The sequence below is a fragment of the Rhinopithecus bieti genome, unplaced genomic scaffold (genome assembly GCF_001698545.2).
Source record: "Rhinopithecus bieti isolate Rb0 unplaced genomic scaffold, ASM169854v2 scaffold_72735, whole genome shotgun sequence".
Lineage (NCBI taxonomy): Eukaryota > Metazoa > Chordata > Mammalia > Primates > Cercopithecidae > Rhinopithecus > Rhinopithecus bieti.
In genome coordinates this window covers 710,503-730,478 of record NW_016827539.1, presented here as the reverse complement: position 1 = coordinate 730,478, position 19,976 = coordinate 710,503, and the positions used below count along the sequence as shown (strand labels likewise).

Here is a 19,976-nt window from a genome sequence, read left to right as displayed (position 1 = left end):
TAGATTAATATAAAAGAAATAAGTGAAGTATAAAAATACAAATGCACTTTGTGTAAATGTAAAAAGATAAATGTGAAAAGACAAGGACTTTTAGTATTTAAAGCAGAAAGCAAACATGCTAAGTCATGTTCAACCATTTCCAAACTTTCAGGTCCAAAGGGGAACAATCCAGAATACCCATGGGAAAAAATACACAAAATGTATATTTTCTACTACTCAAAATGGGAACTGTTGCTTTTTAAAATTTGCACAGAAAACTACAGCTCTCTTTTTGATAAAACACTGAGCTGTTTCATACCCCTATAGTAACTTAGTATTATCAGTCTTTTAACTTTTAGCCATTCTGGTGTATAAAATAATTTGCATTTTCCTAGTAACCTGTGAAACCAAGCACTTTTTCACATGCTCACTGGTCATTTTGATATCTTCGTTTGTGAAATGACCATTTGTCTTTTGCCCATTTTTCTACTCAGTTAACTTAATAATTTATAGATGTTCTTTACCTTTTGTTGGTCACATGTTGTTAAATATATGAAAAGTTTATTATTTTAATATAGTCTAAATTAGTAACCTTTTATCATTTTTTAAAAGAAATCTTTCCCTACTCTAAGACACTAAGAGTTTCTCTTATGTCTAGAAAATTTTCAGCATTTCACATTTAAATTTATAATCCATCTAGAATTGAATTTGGTGTATGGTATAAAACTAGAAGTCAAAATCTTTCTTTTTCCCCCATGTTGTTACTCAGTTGATCCAGTGCCATGTATTGAAAAGACTCCCCACCACCCTGCAGTGCCATCTTGTCATGAATCAAATGTTCATATATGTGGGATCTCTGTTATGGGACTCTTTATTCTGTTCCACTGGTCTGTTTTTCTATCCTTGCAATACCACACTGTCTTAATATAGTTTTTAATAAATCCTGTTTTCTAGTACCCTAAGTGCTCCACCTTAATTTATCTTCATCAAGATTGTTTTGGCTACTGCCATATAAATTTGAGAAACAACCTTGTCAATTTTCACTTTAAAATATACTGGAGTTTTAATTAGAATAATACTGAATTAATACATCAAAATTGGAGAAACCAATACCTTTAAAATATTGAGTCTTTCTATCCATGAACATAATCTATTCTTCCATTTATATCAGTTTCAATTTCTCGCCATAATTTAGAGGTTTCTGTATAGTGGTCTTGTACCTCTTTCATTGGATTTACTGTATTTGGTGGTTTTTTTGATACTCTTGTCAAGGGTATCTTTTTTAACTTCATTTTAATTGCTTTTGCTGGTATAAAGAATCATTAAATTTTTGTATATTAACCTTTAACTCAGCAAACCTACTATTTGTTAATTCTAAGTTTGTCTACATAGATTTTTTGGGTTTTCTGTGTACACCAACAAAGCACATGCTAAATACTGTGGTATTTCTTCCTCTCTAATCCTTATATCTTGTATTTATTTTTCTTGCTTTATTGCACTAGCTGCACCTCCACTACAATAACAACAAAAAAAGTGGTGATACTGGGCATCCTTGTCTCATTCACAATCTCTTAAGGAAAGCTTCTAACTGGTTACATTAATTGCTACTTGCTAAGTTTTTTATATACCATTTTACTAGATTAAGGAAATTCCCTTACATTTCTAATTTTCTAAGGGATTTTAATATTTTTATCACAAATGGATAACTGAATTTTATTAAATTCTTTTCCTGGATTGAGATAACTATGGTGTTTTTTCCTCTGGTAATGTGATGAATTATATTTATTTATGAATGTTGAAACAATCTAGAATGCCTAGAATAAACCTAAGTTAGTATGTAATATCTTTTCTAAATATTGCTGGATTTAGTTTAATATTTTGTCTAACAGTTTTACATTAGCATTCACATAAGACTGGCCTGTAATTTTCCTTAATTGCTATGTCCTTGTTAAGTTTTGAAATGAAGATGATGATGCTTCATAAAAGGAGTTAGGAAAATCTTATCTTTTCTTCTGTTCTCTGGAATATTTTATATAAAATCGGTGTTACTTATTTCTTAAAATATCTGGTAGAATTCACCAATGAAGTCTTTTGGGCCCAAGAGATTTCTCTCTGAGTAGGTTTTTCAATAACAAATTCAATTTAGCCGGGCATGGTGGGTCATGCCTGTAATCCTAGCACTTTGGGTGGCTGAGGCAGGTAGATCACCTGAGGTCAGGAGTTTGAGACCAGCCTGACCAACATGGTGAAACCCCACTTCTACTTAAAAAAAAAAAAATGCAAAAATTAGCTGGGCATGGTGGTGTGCGCCTGCAGTCCCAGCTACTCGAGAGGCTGAGGCAGGAGAATCGCCTGAACCCAGGAGGCAGAGGTTGCAGTGAGCCGAAATTATGCAACTGCACTCCTGCCTGGGAGACAGAGTGAGACTCCATCTCAAAACAAAACAATCAGAAATCAATTTAATAGGGTACTGTTCACATGTTTCAACCTTTCTTGTATGCTGTGCTTTCCTTGGGATTTTTCTATCACATCTAAATGTTTACTGCAGGGAGGGGGTACATGGTCATTCACAGTATCTTTTATAACCCCTTTACTATTCAGAGGCTCTATTATGGTTTCTCGTTTTAATTGCTAACATTAGTTATTCTCCCCTTTTTTCTTAATTAGTCTTTCCAAGGTTATCAATTTAATTACTTTTTTTTCAAAGAGGATAGCTTTGTTCATCCTCTTACACATTCGTTTTCTATTTTATTAGTTTCTGTCTTATCTTTATTACATCTTTTCTTTCTCTTTTCTTTGGTTTTAATTTGCTGGGGCTTTTTTGTTTTTCTCAAAATGGCTACTTAGATCACTTTCAGCCTTTCTAATATATATAATTTTAGCTGTATATAAAATGTATAAAATGTAGCTATATGTATACACACATAGCTAACATTCTAGGCACCACATTAGATGCATTCCACAAGTTTTGATACGTAACATATTTATTGTCACTCAGTCCAAAATATTTTCTAATTTTCATTGTGATTTCTTCTGATTCATGGGTTATTTAGAAGCATATTGCTTAATTTCCAAGCTTTTGAGGATTTTTCTGGTTGTCTTTCATTGTTCTGAGTTCTAGATTAAATCCACCTTGGTCAAAAAACATGATTCCAATCCTCTGAAATATGTTGAGACATGCTTTATGGCAGTAGTGGTAAATGGTCCATATTCACTTGAATGTGGATTCAGCAGTTATTAGGTACAATGTTCTATTTAGATTAATTAGGTCAAGTTTGTTAATTAGGTTAAGTTTGTTAATCTTGATCAAATCTTCGCCTTAACTGAGGTTTTCTCTGCTTGTTGTATTAATTGAGAGCTATGTGTTAAGTCTTCCATGATTACCACGTACTTAATTGTTCCCTTAATTCTGTTCATTTTTCTTTGTATATTTTAAGGTTATGTTATTAAGTATTTATAGAATTGAATTATTAAAGCAACCTGGTTAATTGATCCTTTCATAATTTTTAAGTGTCCCTAGATCTTTAGTATTGCTTCTGGCTTTGATGTTTACTTTGTCTCATGCTAATACAGTTACATCAGTTTTGTAGAAGTTTTCTCATGTCATATCACTTCCAAGCTTTTACTTTCATTTTTTAAAAATGTCCTTCTTTTTACATTCTTCAAATTTAGCAAGTTCTTTTCCCAACCTCTTGAGATGAATCATTACCTTAATGACTTTCAGCCCTTCCTCTTTTCTAATATATGCTCTTGTGGCTATAAACGTCCCTCCGAGATATTTTATCTGCATTCTGTAAGTCTGATGTTGTATTTTCATTTCGAATTCAAAGTATTTTCTAATTTCCATTGTGATTTCCTCTCTGATCCATGAATTAGTCAGAACTTCATGTCCTAATTTCCAAATATACGCAGATTTTCAAGTTATCTTTTTCTAACTTATTTCCAGTATGTTCAGAGAACATACCTGTGATTTCGAGCTTTTGAACTGTATCAAGATTTACTTTATGGCCCAGCATATGGTCAATTTTGGTAAGGGTTTTGTTTGTGCCAGATAAGAATGTGTACTCTGAAATTCCATTGTATTATATTCTATATATATAAATTAAGTCAAGTTTGCTGATCATGCCGTTCAAATCTATATTCTTTCTTATGTTTGTCTCTTATTCCATCAGTTAATAAGAAAAATGTATTAAAATTCCCCCCTATAATTGTGGCTTCATCTGTTTTTTCCTAGTTCTGTCACTTTTCACATACAGATGAAAGACAAAGAGGATTTTCTTTTAAAACTATTTAATTAGATATTTACATTAGATACTCAGATATTTTCATCATGGTTTGAGTCCCTCCCGCAAAGTGTAGGCTGAGACACGGACTTCAGGGCAACTGAAGGTGACCCCAGGAAGCACAGTGAGGACACAGGGAGAGCAAGGCAGAGAAGGAAGGAAAGCTAATAAAGGGTGTGCTATTGAGCACAGTAAGCATATTACTGAAGTAAGCAGCTGGTGATGAATTCCACTGGGAACCCACTAAGGAACCAGATGGTATGTTTCAGAATCGTCCCTCTGAGGGATGGGAAGTTGGAGAATTCACCTAGTCCCTCCATTACTTGAACCTTCACCTAAGACCTAAGAGTGTTAACTCCCTGACACTTCCAGATTTCATCTGAGCAGCTTTCCAAGGCCCCAGAGAAACATAATATACGACAAGCTTGTCCAACCTGTAGCCCACGGGCCATATGCAGCCCAGTACAGCTTTGAATGTAGCCCTACACAAATTTGTGAACTTTCTTAAAACATTACAAGTTTTTTTTTTTTTTTTTTAAGCTTATCAGCCAGCATTAGTGTTAGTGTATTTTATGTGTGGCCCAAAACAATTCTTCTTCCAATCTGGCCCAGGGAAGCTGAAAGATTGGAAACCCCTGTTATAGTAGATACTGGCAGTGCACAAGGACCTATATGCAATAGCTAAAATGAAATCAGGAGGCAAAGAGGACATACTACAGGGCAGAAAGAATGTCTGCTAAAGTTATATATCCTGAAATTTCACATTTTCTCATTATGAAGTGTTTTTCTTCACCTTGAGTAATGCTTTTGGCCTCTGCTCCAATTATACTTTTTCTGATAAGAATATAGTTATACCATCTTTCTACTCAAACTGCATGTTATATATTTTACCTTTTAATTTCAATGTTTTTGTATTTCTATAAACATTAAATAATAATTGCATTTGTTTATCTGATCCAGTTCAACAGTTTTTATCTTTTAACTAAGCCAGTTACTGCATTTACATTTAACAAACCTATTTTGATTTAAAGCCGTCATCTTGTTACATAATATTTGTACTAATAAGCTGTGTTCTTTTTTCTCTTCTTTCTTGCCTTCTTTGGGACTGATTACTTTTTTTATCATTCCATTTTTCTCTATTAGCACGTAAGATATTCTCTATTAATTATATTTTTAATGGTTTCAAGATAAAAACATGGATTTGTGACTTAAGTTCTAATGTTAATTAGTAGTTTTACCAATTTCCAGGCAACCCAAGGATTTAGAAATACTTTAATTCCATTTATCCCAACCTGACTTAAATATAACACCATTGCCACCATAATTTTATATATACGTTAAACTCAAAAGGCAATTACCATTAGCTGGGCACAGTGACATGCACCTGTAGCCCCAGGTACTTGGGAGGCTGAGGTAGGACTGCTTAAGCCCAGGAGTTTGAGTCCAGCCTGGGCAACATAGCAAAACTCCATTTATTATTGTTGTTTTATACAATCAATATTCATTTAGATTCACCCATAAATTTACTACTGCTTTTCATTTCTTCCTGCAGATCTGAGGGTCAATCTGGGATCACTCTCTTTCTACCTAAAGAACATTTTTAAATACTTCCTTAGTGCAGATCTGCTTGTGACCAATTCTCTCAATTTTTGTTCATCTGAAAATATATTTATTTTACCTTTATTCTAGATACAGAATTCTTGTTTGGTAGAGGAAAAAGTCATGTTCTTTCTTTATAGATATTTTATTGTTTTCTGGCTTTCACTTTTTTGGCTGACAAGTCAACTGTTAAGAGCTATTTGTAGATAATCTTTTTTGTCTTTGATTGCTTTTCAGATTTTTCCCTTTGTCTTTAGTTTTCAACCATGGTAACTGTTTCTTTTTACTTATCTTGCTTGAGATCCTTGGACTTCTTAAATACATGGCCTTCCTAACCTTTGGCAAAATCTCAGCCAGTTATCTCTTCAAATATTGCTTGTGCCCATTCTCATTCTTTTTTTTTCTTCAGGGATTCCAAAAACATTTATATTAGACTTTCTTGTTGTATCTTCTTTCTCATATCCTTTCATCCATATTTTCTATCATTCTGCCTGTGCTTTATTCTAGACATTTTCTTCTGTCACATCATCTAGTTCACTAATTATCCCTTAATCTTTAAGGCCTTAATTTCAGTCATTCTATTTTTCAATTCTAAAATTTCCACTAATTTATTTTTATGGTTTTAACTCTTTTTTGAAACGCTCAATCTTATCTTTCAGCTCCTTGAACGCAATAAACATTGTAATTGTAAACTGTGTGCATGATAATGACAAATATCTAGATTTATCATAGGTCTATTTCTATCTTCTGCTGCTTCTACTATTTTTCATTTGTGTTGTCTTGTCTCCTGGTCCGTGTTGTCTGAGGTTATTCTCTGAGCAAGTACCAAGCATTATATTTGCAAAATTATTTGAATAATATGAAACCTAGAATGGTAATTTTTCCTTTGGAGAAAATTTACATTTGCTTCTTCCAGGTTCCTGGAAGCCCTAGCACTTTGGAGATGCCTGGGGACAGTAGCACTCTTAAGTTTAATTTAAACTGATTTCAGGGATTTAGATGTTTGAAGCTGAGTGGTTTTATCAAGAGGGCCTGTTCTGGTTCACCCTTACTCCTAGGATGCAGCCTTTCAGGGTCTTTAGCCAAACTGAGGAGGCATTCAGAAACATCACGGACCCTTAGCCCCTAAAGTTATCAAAATACCACTCAACCTTTTATCCTCTTGGCTGCCTTCTTTACTTTCAGTTAATAATGGCCCCAAATCCTGGACACACCTCCCTGAACCTCTTGCCCAGCCCAGATCCCAGTCTGGTAATTACTCACCATCCTGATAGCATTTTACTTCAAGCAAAAATTTTTTTAAATCTAACGTAATATTTGTCCTCAGTGAGTGGACTGGCCCAAATTACCTACTCTGCCATTACCAAATATTAAAGTCTGAAATAATTCATATTTAACTGTAAACATCCTGAGGGAAATTTACTTCTAAAGCTGATTTCTACAGCCAGTCAAACTTCCAATCAGGCCTGAAAATACAATAAAGATTATTTTCAGATATACAAGATCTCAAAACTATGCTCTGTCAAAATGGAAACGTAAACATATAAATATGGTGACAGAGAACGCAAAGAAACACAAATAGAGGAGCACAGAAAACCTCCAGAATAATGGTGAAGGGAGTTCTCACGATGACAGCTATATTCTTGAAAGCAACCTATCCACATTGGAGAATGGCAAGCTCCAGGAGAGATGTCTTCACAGGGAAAAGAAATGAAAGAAAAGAAAATAGATTACTTGCCGTGTCTAAACACAATGACAGAAGATTTACACCTGTGTCAGAGAGTTCAGAAACAATCAATGGTAGGTATGTTTAAAAAACCAAATGAAAGTGAGACAATTAGTAATTTCCAGGAAACAAAAAAGCAGTACAAAAAACAAGTCTGCTTATAATTACACTACCTGACTCAACTGTGAATAATATTTACCATGTTAATGATATAAATGCTGAATACTGATCTAACAAAAAATTAAGATATACACTCCTGGAAGGATGAGGGGATGATAATTGTACGTAGGAGAGCAAAACCCCTCATCTTTCATAGTACCAAGTCATTAAACAGCTAAAACTATAAATGAAAATATAGCAGTAAAAAAGGTTCCTTGGAAACATAGAAAAAATGCCAAAAGAAAGAGTTAAAGGCCTGAAATTACTCCTCACAGAAGTAAGAATCCTAGGTTCAGAGGGGTGGGGAAGATTACTATTTTTTCTTATGAGCCTTGTAGAATTATTTTTCTTTTTATTTACTGTGACAAGTATAAATATTAAAGGTGAAGAAAAGTTCAGGAACATTAAATGCTAATAATGATGGAAGTTACTTGTCCAAGGCCATTCAGCTGAAAAGAGGCAGGGACAGGACTCCAAATTTCTTACTCATTTCATAAAGTCAACCTGCCCTGTAGGGAGCTAGAAGATAATAACTGCAGGAATGTCCATTAAAACCAACCCAGTGCCAACACTGTAACCAGAAACACAGAAAGCCTTAACTTACAAAATAAGTTGCTTATATTAGTGATCCACCAAGTATGATTTGCAGGTGGGCTGAAGTTATTCACAGACAGCAATCCCACATAAGAAGCCTGAGGCAGAGTGTAAATCAAGTATGTCATGAAACACACCATTCAGTGTAACTGACATTCTTATAAGCAAAATTTTCTCAGTGAAAGATGGATATACACTGATTTACATTCCGGTGCAAGCTTTTAATCTCATCATGGACCTGTCATTTGATTAGCAGTGGTTTACACCGTAGGACTAACTGCTTCTAGGTCTGTACCCTTCAAACAAATAAGAATGACTGATGTGGTTTGGCTATGTCCCCACCCAAATCTCATGTTGAACTGTAGTCTTCAGTGCTGGAGGAGGGGCCTGGTGGGAGGTGATTGGATCAGGGGGCAGACTTCCCCCTTGCTGTTCTTGTGATAGTGAGTTCTCATGAGATCTGGTTGTTTAAAGGTATGTAGCACTTCCCCCTTTGCTCTGTGTCTCCTCCTTCGTCATGTGAAAATGTGCCTGTTTCCTCTTCACTTTATGCCACGATTAAGTTTCCTGAGGCCTCACCAGCCATGTTTCCTGTGCAGCCTGTGGAACTGTGAGTCAATTAAACCTCTTTTCTTCATAACTTACCCAGTCGCAGGTAGCTCCTTATTGCAATGAAAGAATGAACTAATACAATGACAAAAACATAAAGCCCTATTTTCTAGTTCTTATATACTGCTCAAATCGGAGTATCAATGTGTTATAACACATACTTGAAAGAAGTGTTTTGATTCAAGAAAAATTTTATCAATCTCCACTTCTTTTCTGAGTATGGAGAGGTCAAAAAGGCAAAGAGTGGAACTCCACAGAGAAGTCACGGGAAGAGGATCAGCAAACTTCTAATTAACCAAGCACAACTGCTTTGCCAGGAACATCAGCAAAGGGGACCAAATGAAAATACCTGTTAAAGGTGACAAAGTGCTCTGCCCAAAGAGGAAGGCAGAGTTCAGTGACAACAACCTAAAACCTCAGAAGAAGACACCAATCCCTCCATTACCCTCTAAACTGCTACCCGTTAACCTGATTCGCCAGGACATTCTGTGTGCCTGGTGCCAACAATTAAAGCTGAGCACCAAAGGCCAGAAATTAGATGCACATAAGCACCCGTGTGCCTTCATCAACCCAAAACAAAAGGACATTCCTAGCACAGCGAAAGAGGCCAGAATTCGGAAATCATTACAAAAAAAAAAATCAAAGGTGGACAAGGGGTAAACATCCCTGAAAAGTTCTGAGGAGACACATCCTCCTGAGGTGGCTCTTCCTCCTGGAGGGGGTGCTGCCTGCCATGGAAGAGTCTGCTGCTCTCCTTGAAGGAGTTAATACGGCTGTAAGACAACTTCTACCCCAGGTGCTTTGCTGGCCTCCAGGACAAGAACTGCAGCCAGGGTGGGACACCAGAGGCAGAGGAATCTCCACAAGAGAAGACCATGGGAGAAGTCTCCCTGTAGATACAGATGGTTGGGTTCACCTCCAGTTTCATGCTAGACAAGCCTGGGCTCCAGAAAAGTAAGAACGGAGAGTGAGTGCACTCTTCTTGCTTACTGCCTCCCAATTTTCCACCTGCACCTTGAAGACAGTAAGTTGTGCTCCAAATGTGTTCACAGGTATAAGGTCTTAATAAAAAGCATCCAGTGGGAATAAAATACCAGAAAAAAGGCACATATATGGTAATTAATAGTAGAAAGGCCCAACAGTCAATTCCATGGTCATGTTGCTGATAGGTGAACTCCGGTTCTCTCCACACCTGCTTACAGTCCATGCAGACTGGTGGACTGCAGGTCTTAGACTATGACATGCAGCAGTGTCTGCTGCTTCACTGGCTGAGACATAGACTCTAATTTTTAAAAATGGTAAAACATTTCACAAATTACCATTAATTCTAGTTAATATTAGAAAAAGTCATTTATAGTACACTTCTAAAATAGAAATGACTTCAACAGCTCTTTTAAGTGAAAACTTCTCCAGCTGAGCACTAAGAAACAATAGTTTGCTCCTGTGATCAACTTCCCTCCCTAGCATACTAACAACTCTAGGAGCTCCTCCATTCCAATTGTAAATTTCATAAAATGCAAAGTATCTTAAGGCAGAGAAAGGCTGTTAATTCTCTCCCTCCCCAAAACACATGATTTTTAATATTCAAAACAATATTTGTTTTATTAATAACCTGAGACTTCTATGATTTGATTCTAGGATAGAAACACAAGACACTTTGTATTATTTCCACCTAAAATTGTTTTGTATATTTCTGCTGTTTAAAACGTTTAAGGTTGCTCTCCACTCATAAATACATATTAAATGTATATATACTCAAAACCCGTTGGTGGTACAGGTTGAATCATTTGTTTTTAAAATCACTTTAGGTATGATTGACATACAAAAAGTGGCACATATTTAATGTATCCAACTGAGTTTAACTTTTAATTTTCTGTGTATTTCCTAAATTGATAGTCCCGTGTGTCTTGGAACAGATCTGTTTTTTACTTGTCCTGTGTTTTAATGGCAGTCTCCAATACTGTCTTATTATTACAAGTAGGGGATTTGCTTTGCCCCTTTAATGAAGATATAAAAATAATGCACTGGAAAGAGTGGTAGAACTGGAAAATTTGTAACCATCATGATTACTTAATAGGTTTGGGAAAGAATCCCAAAAATGTTAAGGCAAGAGAAGAAAGGTTGTTGACAAGTGATATGGTTTGGGTCTGTGTCCCCGCCCAAATCACATGTGGAACTATAACCCCCCAATGTTAGAAGTGGGGCCTAGTGGGAGGTGGTGACTGGATCATGGGGGCAGATATCCTCATTGGTGCTGTTCTCGTGACAGTGAGTTTTCCTGAGATCTGGTTGTTTAGAAGTGTGTAGCACCTCCCCCTTCACTCTCTCTCTCCTGCTCCACCATGTGAAGACAGGCCTGCTTCCCCTTTGCCTTCCCCCATAATTGAAAGTTTCCTGGGGCCTCCTCAGAAGCCACTATGCTTCTACAGAACTATAAGCCAATTAAACCTCTTTCCTTTATAAATTACTCAGCCTCAGATATTTCTTTATCACAATGTGAACAGCCTAATACAAGAAGCAAGATATTTTCATGATCTCATAGTGTTGTTCCTTCCTGCCCTTCACTGGTTGTTGGTGGTCATAATTTTTCAGCACTATAATAAACACATTTGTTCCTTAAAAAAGAAAGAAAGAAAGAAAGAAAGAAAGAAAGAAAGAAAGAAAGAAAGAAAGAAAGAAAGAAAGAAAGAAGTGTTGTAATGCAACACAATCTTCCACACGAATTCTATGGAATAGATTCCCATTACTAGATTATCTTCAGAAACCTACTTCTAGAAACTTAATCAACTTTCAGCAGCCCAATCAATGAAGTAGCAAACTGACCAGACAGCTGCAATTCTAAATTTCTTGTATGTCCCCAGGCCAAACTTAAAATCTTCAAATCCTTACCATGGAATCTATCCATTTAATCCCTTAATCTCTCTGAATTTCTCTTTAAGAGAAATTTTGATGTCAAGGGCATTAAATAATGGCAATAATGCCCATGACATTAAAACTAAGCCACAGGAATAAGTTCAAATTTAGCATCACAGTGACTAAATATTATCATAATCACAATTCTTTAATGAGCTTCTAACAAAAAAAACAATCTATTTATCAACCAGAAAACCACTTTCATTTCAACTTGCTAAACAGAATTTTGTTTTGCCCTAGGAGAAACAAAGTGCTAGCTAAGTAGCCTACCATAAAAGGAACACTGACTCTGCCTAAATTATGATTTTAAAAAATCAAACATGATTATTCACTGTACTTTTGCATCACCTTCTGTATTTTGCATCGTGTGTAATTTTAAAATATATTCTCAAAGGTCTACTCAAATTTTAAATTAATTGCAATTTAGCAAACAGCATTAGCAGAAAACTTTGATACAGTCATTATTACCATGTACTACTTTGACCCAAAGTACAAATGGCCAACCAAGGATAAATTTTCTGGGTAAGCATAATAACATTTTTATCAAGTCAAACTCTTTCCTTGTTACGGGAAACATTTCTAAAATATTCTTAATAAGTTTTCTCAACAAAATCACAATCTCAGTGTGTACCATTCACAGAAGTGTACCTGAATAAGCTGATGACAGCCTTAATGAATGGTGATCCTACTGGTAGGAAAGGTCTTCAGAGTGAGAAATGGGACCAGTGCTCCCCTATAACTCTAACTCTTCCAATCCTTCTGAGATTGACATCCACACCAAAAATTAAGAGCTAACCCTCACACATAAATGCTTTCTACTTCCCTTCCAAAATTCAGAGTACTCCTCCTAATTTACCAGCTAAATTTATGAGAAGGCAACCAGCAAATATTAAACTTTTCCCCAAATTACCAATATCAATGAGTGGTGGGACTGCAGGTAATTTTTATTTTCTTCTTTTCTTTCTTCTCCCCTAATTTTCAACATGGGTAAACATGGCTTTTTTATTTATTTATTTATTTATTTTTTGAGACAGAGTTTCACTCTGTCGCCCAGGCTGGAGTGCAGTGGCCGGATCTCAGCTCACTGCAAGCTCCGCCTCCCGGGTTTACGCAATTCTCCTGCCTCAGCCTCCCGAGTAGCTGGGACTACAGGCGCCCGCCACCTCGCCCGGCTAGTTTTTTGTATTTTTTAGTAGAGACGGGGTTTCACCGTGTTAGCCAGGATGGTCTCGATCTCCTGACCTCGTGATCCGCCCATCTCGGCCTCCCAAAGTGCTGGGATTACAGGCTTGAGCCACTGCGCCCGGCGGCTTTTTTTTTTTAAAGGGTTCTCTTAATTTTACTTTAAATCTAACCAAAAGAGGCAAATTCTTTAATATGCAACTTGTTGTATAATACCAGCCACATAGTGAAGCCAAAAGCAAGTTTCATGAAACTCAGTGAATGTTAATATGAACATGTAATATGATGAAGGTTAGACAATGTGTGGTAACCTTTTACACTTTCTTAAAGAAGTTATGTATATATTACATGTAACCAAGGTAAAATGATCCTTGAAATAAATGCTAATATTCTTATACATTTTCACAATGAATTTTCTTCTAAAAGAAAACAGCAGAAGTATAATAAAACAATAAAGAAACTAACTTGGTATACAAATTATTTCTTCAACAAATATTTAAGAAACACATTTAATATAAAAGACAACATAAAATATCAAAAGAAGAACAAATAAACTGCTTTACCTCTTTATGTGTCACATCCAACTGACCCCTAAGAGTCTTAAGTTCCTGTTCACGGATTTTCAAGCAAGTTTCTAGAGCATGTGTCCGTCCTTCCCATTCAGATTTTTTATGAGCCACCATTATGTCAATCTGTTTCATGAGCTCCTGTAGTTCTGCTTCACACGATGTCAAAAATCCCCTATAAAGAAGAACAGATCATTAAGAAAACAGAAGATATGTTCAAGTGGCTTTTCATCTTTTTCCTGTAAACATATAGCAGATGTAAATCTACCTGAAGTAAATAATTAAATGAAATTAATAATGTCAATTAATAAATTACCAGAAGCAAATAATAGGATTTCTGAGCTTTTGCCTTTTATTTATTTATTTATTTATTTGGAAACAGAGTTTCATTCTTGTTGCCCAGGCTGGAGTGCAATGGCACGATCACGGTTCACTGCAACCTCCACCTCTCGGGTTCAAGCAATTCTCCTGCCTCAGCCTCCCGAGTAGCTGGAATTACAGGCATGTGCCACCATGCCCAGCTAATTTTTGTTTTTAGTAGAAATGGGGCTTTGCCATGTAGGCCAGGCTGGTTTTGACCTCCTGACCTCAGGTGATCCGCCCAGCCTCAGCCTCCCAAAGTGCTGGGATTACAGGTGTGAGCCACTGTGCCCAGCCTAAGCTTTTACTTTTAATGCTCATATTAAGATGATTACTTATTTCACAGAATATCTTGTCTTCCCCTCATAGCCAACCTAAAGCCCAAGTTGTTTGGTTAGGCACAAGACTGATGTTTTAAGTCTGGTTTGTAGAGCCAGGCTGCCACAGCTAACAAGCGCCTCTGTAATATATTAGGGAAGCTTTCAGGAAGGATCCAGACAAGCCTATATGTCACATTTTCATCTAGCTAAAGGAAAAAGCCTTGGAAGAAAGTAGACTATCATGCAGGAAAGTGATAATACAATTTTAAGAGCTGCTTCAAGAAATTCATCCTTCAGCCAGATTTATTTCAACTATTTCCGCCCATCTTTTTGTCAGAAACTTACTGTAGTCTACCTTACTATTGTAAACTTACTGATATCCTGGCATTTCAGGAGATGCCAGATGTTGCTGAGAAACAGAACTGGACACGGACATACTAGATTCAAAGAGGTTTCCAGAAATGGCCACAGACAGCTTTCAGTAAGGCTTAAATACTTTCAAAAAGCACCTTTTCTTAGTGTGACAGAACCTTTGTACTTTTGCTTCTTAAGAGTAGAAAACTCAAGATAGGATGTAGGCAAACATCTAGCTTCACACTGCTGTGATGAGGCAAACAACCCAAACAAAGTCCTCCCAAAATACTGTGGATCAACTTAGCTTCTGCTCAACACTTTTGCTTCTGTACCCAAAGCACAAAATGGTCAGAGACATAACTCAGATAAGCTTTTTAAACTGCAGTGAGAAGCTTAAGGTCAAAAGAAAACTTACCACTGGGAGTCTACACACACCACTTAGGGGCCCACCACTACTACACACATTGTCCGAGGCACTGGTGATCGGCCTGGCCCCTCCTTCCACCACTAGGTGCCCTGGAAAAAACCCACCTTGACCACTGCCAGCACCTATGCACATCATCCAGGGACCTTGGAGAAGCCTGCCTCACTCACTACTGCTACCACTGGTGCCTGTGCATGTCATCCAGGGGCCTGGGGATTGATCTGCCCTGCCTGCTACCACTGGTGCCTGTGCATGCCATCTGGGAAGCCTGAGGACGGGCCCATCCTGCCTGCCACTGCCATCACTACTAGTACGTGATGACCAGTCTGCCTGGTGGCCCTATTCCCAGCAGAGCCTTGCCATAGCCTCCACTAACTACCACAGTCCAAGTCACTGAAGAACTCACAGAAAACACTAATACTGATTATGGCTGGAAAAATCATAGCAACTACACTCCTGCACCCACTGAGAATCAAATCCAAAGCACCCTACCCAACCAACATTATAGATATACCTACAGGAAAAAAATTTTCTCTATGAAAGCCAATCCATATAACTGGAAGAAGTGACTATTACACCAGATACACAGAACTCAACATAAGGACACAAGACAAAATGAAAAAGGAAGGAAAAATAACACCTCAAAGGAACACAATAATTCTCTGGTAACAGATCCCAAAGAAAAGGAAATGTATGAAATTCCTAAAAATAATTCAAAACAATGTTATTGGCCGGGCATGGTGGCTCATGCCTGTAATCCCAGCACTTTGGGAGGCCGAGGCAGGCGGATCACCTGAGGTCAGGAGTTCAAGACCAGCCGGGCCAACATGGTGAAACCCTGTCTCTACTTAAAATGCAAAAATTAGCCAGGTGTGGCGGTGTGCACCTGTAGTCCCAGCTACTCTGGAGGCGGGGGCAGGAAAATCACTTCAACCCGGGAGGCGGAGGTTGTGGTGAGCCTAGATTGCACCACGGCACTCCAACCAGGGCGACAGAATGAGACTCCATCTCAAAAAAAAAGAAAAGAAAAGAAAAGAAAAGAATGTTATTAAATAAACACAGTGAGATACAAGAAAACACAGATAATAAAAACAAATCAGGAAAACAATGTATGTTCTGAAAAAGAAATTCAACAAAGAGATGGATATCATTAAAAAGAGCCAAACAGAAATCCTGAAACTGAAGAATTCTACAAATGAAATTTAAAAATACAATTGAGTTTCAACAACAGAGTAGAACAAGTAGAAGAATTTTTGAACTTGAAGATGGACCTTTTGAAATAACCCCATCAGACAACAACAACAAAAGAATAAAGTATAAAAAAGAATAAAGAAAGCCTACATGGCATATGGGAGACCATAAAGTGACCAAATATTCAAATTCGTGCAAATCCAGAAAGAGAAAAGATGGGCATAGGAACAGAAAACCAATTTAACAAAATAATAGCTGAAAACTTCCCGATTATTGCAAAAGATATAGATATCCAAATAAAGACAGCTCAAATATCCTCAAATAGATTCAACCTAAAAAGGTCTTCTCTAAGGCACATTATAGCCAAACTGTCAAAAGTCAAAGACACAGAATTCTAAAATAGCAAGAGAAAAATGTCAAATGTTCTGTGAGTTCCTCACATATAAGGATATTGCCATCAGACTAACAGCAGATTTCTCAGCAAAAACCTTACAGGCCAGGAGAGAATGGGGTGATACATTCAAAGTGCTGAAAGAAAAAACAAACAAAAAAAAACTGGCTTCTAAGAATACTATACCCAACAGAGCCATCCTTCAGAAATGAAGGAAAAATAAAGTTTTTCCCAGACAAGCAAAAAACTGAGATAATTCATCATCACTAGACCAGCCCTACAAAAAATGCATATGGGAGTCCTACATCATGAGGCAAGAGGATGCTATCTGCTATCGTGAAAACACACAAAATGTGTAAGACTCACTGGTGAAGCAGAAACACAAATGAGAAAGAGAAAGGCATCAAACATTATCACACACACAAAAAAAAAAAAAAAAAAACAGAGAGAGAGAGACCAAATTATACAGGTAAACGATAAAGGAAGAAGAAAGGAACAAAGGATATACAAGAGCATCAGAAAGCAATTAACAAAACTACAGGAGTTAAGTCCTCACCCATCTATAACAACCCTGAATGTAAATGGTTTAAATTCCCCAACTAAAAGATACAGAATGGTTGAATAGATAAAAAGCAAGACCCAACTATGTGCTACCTAAAACAAACTTACTTCATCCGTAAAGACACGCATAAACTGAAACTGAAGAAATGGGAAAAAACATCCTACATAAATGAAAACCAAAAGCATGCAGGAGTAGTTATTCCTATATCAGACAAAATAGACTTTAAGTCAAATAAACATAAAAAGTGATAAAGAAGGTCATTATATAATGAAAAGGGATCGATTCAGCAACAAGATATTACAGGCTGTAAATATACATACATCCAACACCAGAGCACACAGACATACAAAGCAAATATTATTAGAGCTAAAGAGTGAGAGACAGACTCCAATACAATAATAATTGGGGACTTCAATACCCCACTTTGAGCACCGGACAAGTGATTTAGACAGAAAATCAACAAACATCCAGTTTGTTCTACACTATAGACCAAACAGACCTAAAGACATTTATAGAACATTTCATCTAACAGCTGCAGAATATACATTCTTTAGCACACAAAACATTCTCCACGATAGATCATAGGTTAGGCCACAAAACAAGTTTCAACAAATTTTTTAAAATCAAAATCATATCAAGTATCTTAAACCATAATGGAAAAAAGCTAAACATCAAGATTAAGAGAAACTCTGGAAATTGTACAAATACGTGGAAATTAAACAACATGCTCCTGAATGACCACTGGGTCAGTGAAGAAATTAAAAAAGAAATCCAAAAATGTCTTGAAACAAATGAAAATGAAAACACAACATACTAAAACCTATGGGATACAGCATAGGCAGTGCTAAGAGAGATGTTTATAGCAATAGATGCCTACATCAAAACAGTACAAAGACAAAAAAAAAAAAAAAAAAAAAAAAAAAAAAAAAAAGATCGAAATCAAACCAAGCATCTTCTCAGACCACAGTGGAATAAAAATATAAAAATAAGAATACCAAGAGGAATTCTCAAAACCACAAAAATACATGGAAACTAAACAACTTGCTCCTGAATGACTTTTGGGTAAACAAAGGCAGATATCAAAAAATTCTTCACAGTGTTAAGAGGAAAGTTTACAGCTCTAAACACCTACATTAAGATCTCAAGTCAACAACCTAAAACAATGTAATGTCACACCTAAAGGAACTAGAAAAATAAGAACTAAACCCAAAGCTAGCAGAAAAAAAGTAGTAACTAAAATCAGAGCAGAAATAAACAAAATTGAGACTAAAACAAATGAAATAAACAGTTGATAAGATTGATGAATTGCTAGCTAAATTAACAGAAAAAAAGAAGATCCAAATAAGTACAATCAGAAATGACAAAGGTGACATTACAACCAATCCCACAGAAGCACAAAAGATCCTCACAGACTACTATGAACATCTCTATGCACACAGGCTAGAAAATCTAGAAGAAATGGAAAAATTCCTGGAAAACACAACCTCCCAGAATTGAACCAGAAAGAAAGAGAAATCCTCAATAGATTAATAATGAGTTACAAAATTGAATCAGTAATAAAAAGCCTACCAACCAAAAAAAGCCCCAGACCAGATGGATTCACAGCCAAATTCTACCAGACATATAAAGAAGAGGTAGTACCAACTCTACTGAAACTATTCCAAAACATTGAGGAGGAGGGATCCTCTCTAACTCATTCTATGAAACCAACATCACCCCGATACCAAAATCTGGCAAAGATACAACAAAAAAAAAGAAAACTACAGACCAATATCCCTAATGAACATAGATGTAAAAATCCTCAACAAAATACCAACTGAAACCAGCAGCACATCAAAAAGATAATCCATCACAATCAAGTGGGCTTTATTCCTGGGATGCAAAGATGGTTCAACATAGGCAAAAATCAATAAATGTGATTCATCACATAAACAGAATTTAAAACAAAAACCATATGATAATCTCAATAGATGCAGAAAAAAACATTCAATAAAATCTAATATCCCTTCATGTTAAAAGCCCTCAACAAACTAGGCATCGAAGGAATTGACCTCAAAATAGTAAGAGCCATCTATGACAAACCCACAGCCAATATCATACTGAATAAGCAAAAGTCAAAAAGCATTCCCCCGAGACCTGGAACATGACAAGGATGTCCTCTCTTGCCACTCCTACTGAACCTAGTACTTGATGTCCTAGCCAGAGCAACCAGGCAAGAGAAAGAAATAAAAGGCATTCAAATAGGAAAAGAAGAAGGCAAATTATCTATCTTTGCTGATGATATGATTCTTTACCTAGAAAACCCTGAAAATTCTACCAAAATGTTCCTAGACCTGATAAACAAGCTTTGGTAACATTTCAGAATGCAAAATCAATGTACAAAAATCAGTAGCATTTCCATACACCAATAATGTTCAAGCTGAGTACTGAATCAAGAACACAATCCCGCTCCAACTCTCAGCGCGAGCGACACAGAAGACCGGTGATTTCTGCATTTTCAACTGAGGTACTGGGGTCATCTCACTAGGGAGTGCCGGACAATCGGTGCTGGTCAGCTGCTGCAGCCCGACCAGCGAGAGCTGAAGCAGGGCGAGGCATCGCCTCACCTGGGAAGCGCAAGGGGGAAGGGAATCCCTTTTCCTAGCCAGGGGAACTGAGACACACAACACCTGGAAAATCGGGTAACTCCCACCCCAATACGGCACTTTAAGCAAACGGGCACACCAGGAGAATATATCCCACACCTGGCCGGGAGGGTCCCACG

General features: G+C 36.7%; 1 protein-coding gene and 1 pseudogene across 1 annotated transcript in view; one reads left to right on the top strand and one right to left on the bottom strand.

The window, feature by feature from the left end:
• The window catches only part of CEP63 (centrosomal protein 63), an 86,191-nt gene that overhangs the window by 45,602 nt on the left and 20,613 nt on the right, over positions 1-19,976 (bottom strand). The window contains 1 exon segment of the mRNA XM_017863869.1: positions 13,608-13,785. Coding sequence (XP_017719358.1) covers positions 13,608-13,785 — 178 coding nt within the window.
• On the top strand, positions 8,288-10,038 carry LOC108523319 (developmental pluripotency-associated protein 4 pseudogene; annotated as a pseudogene).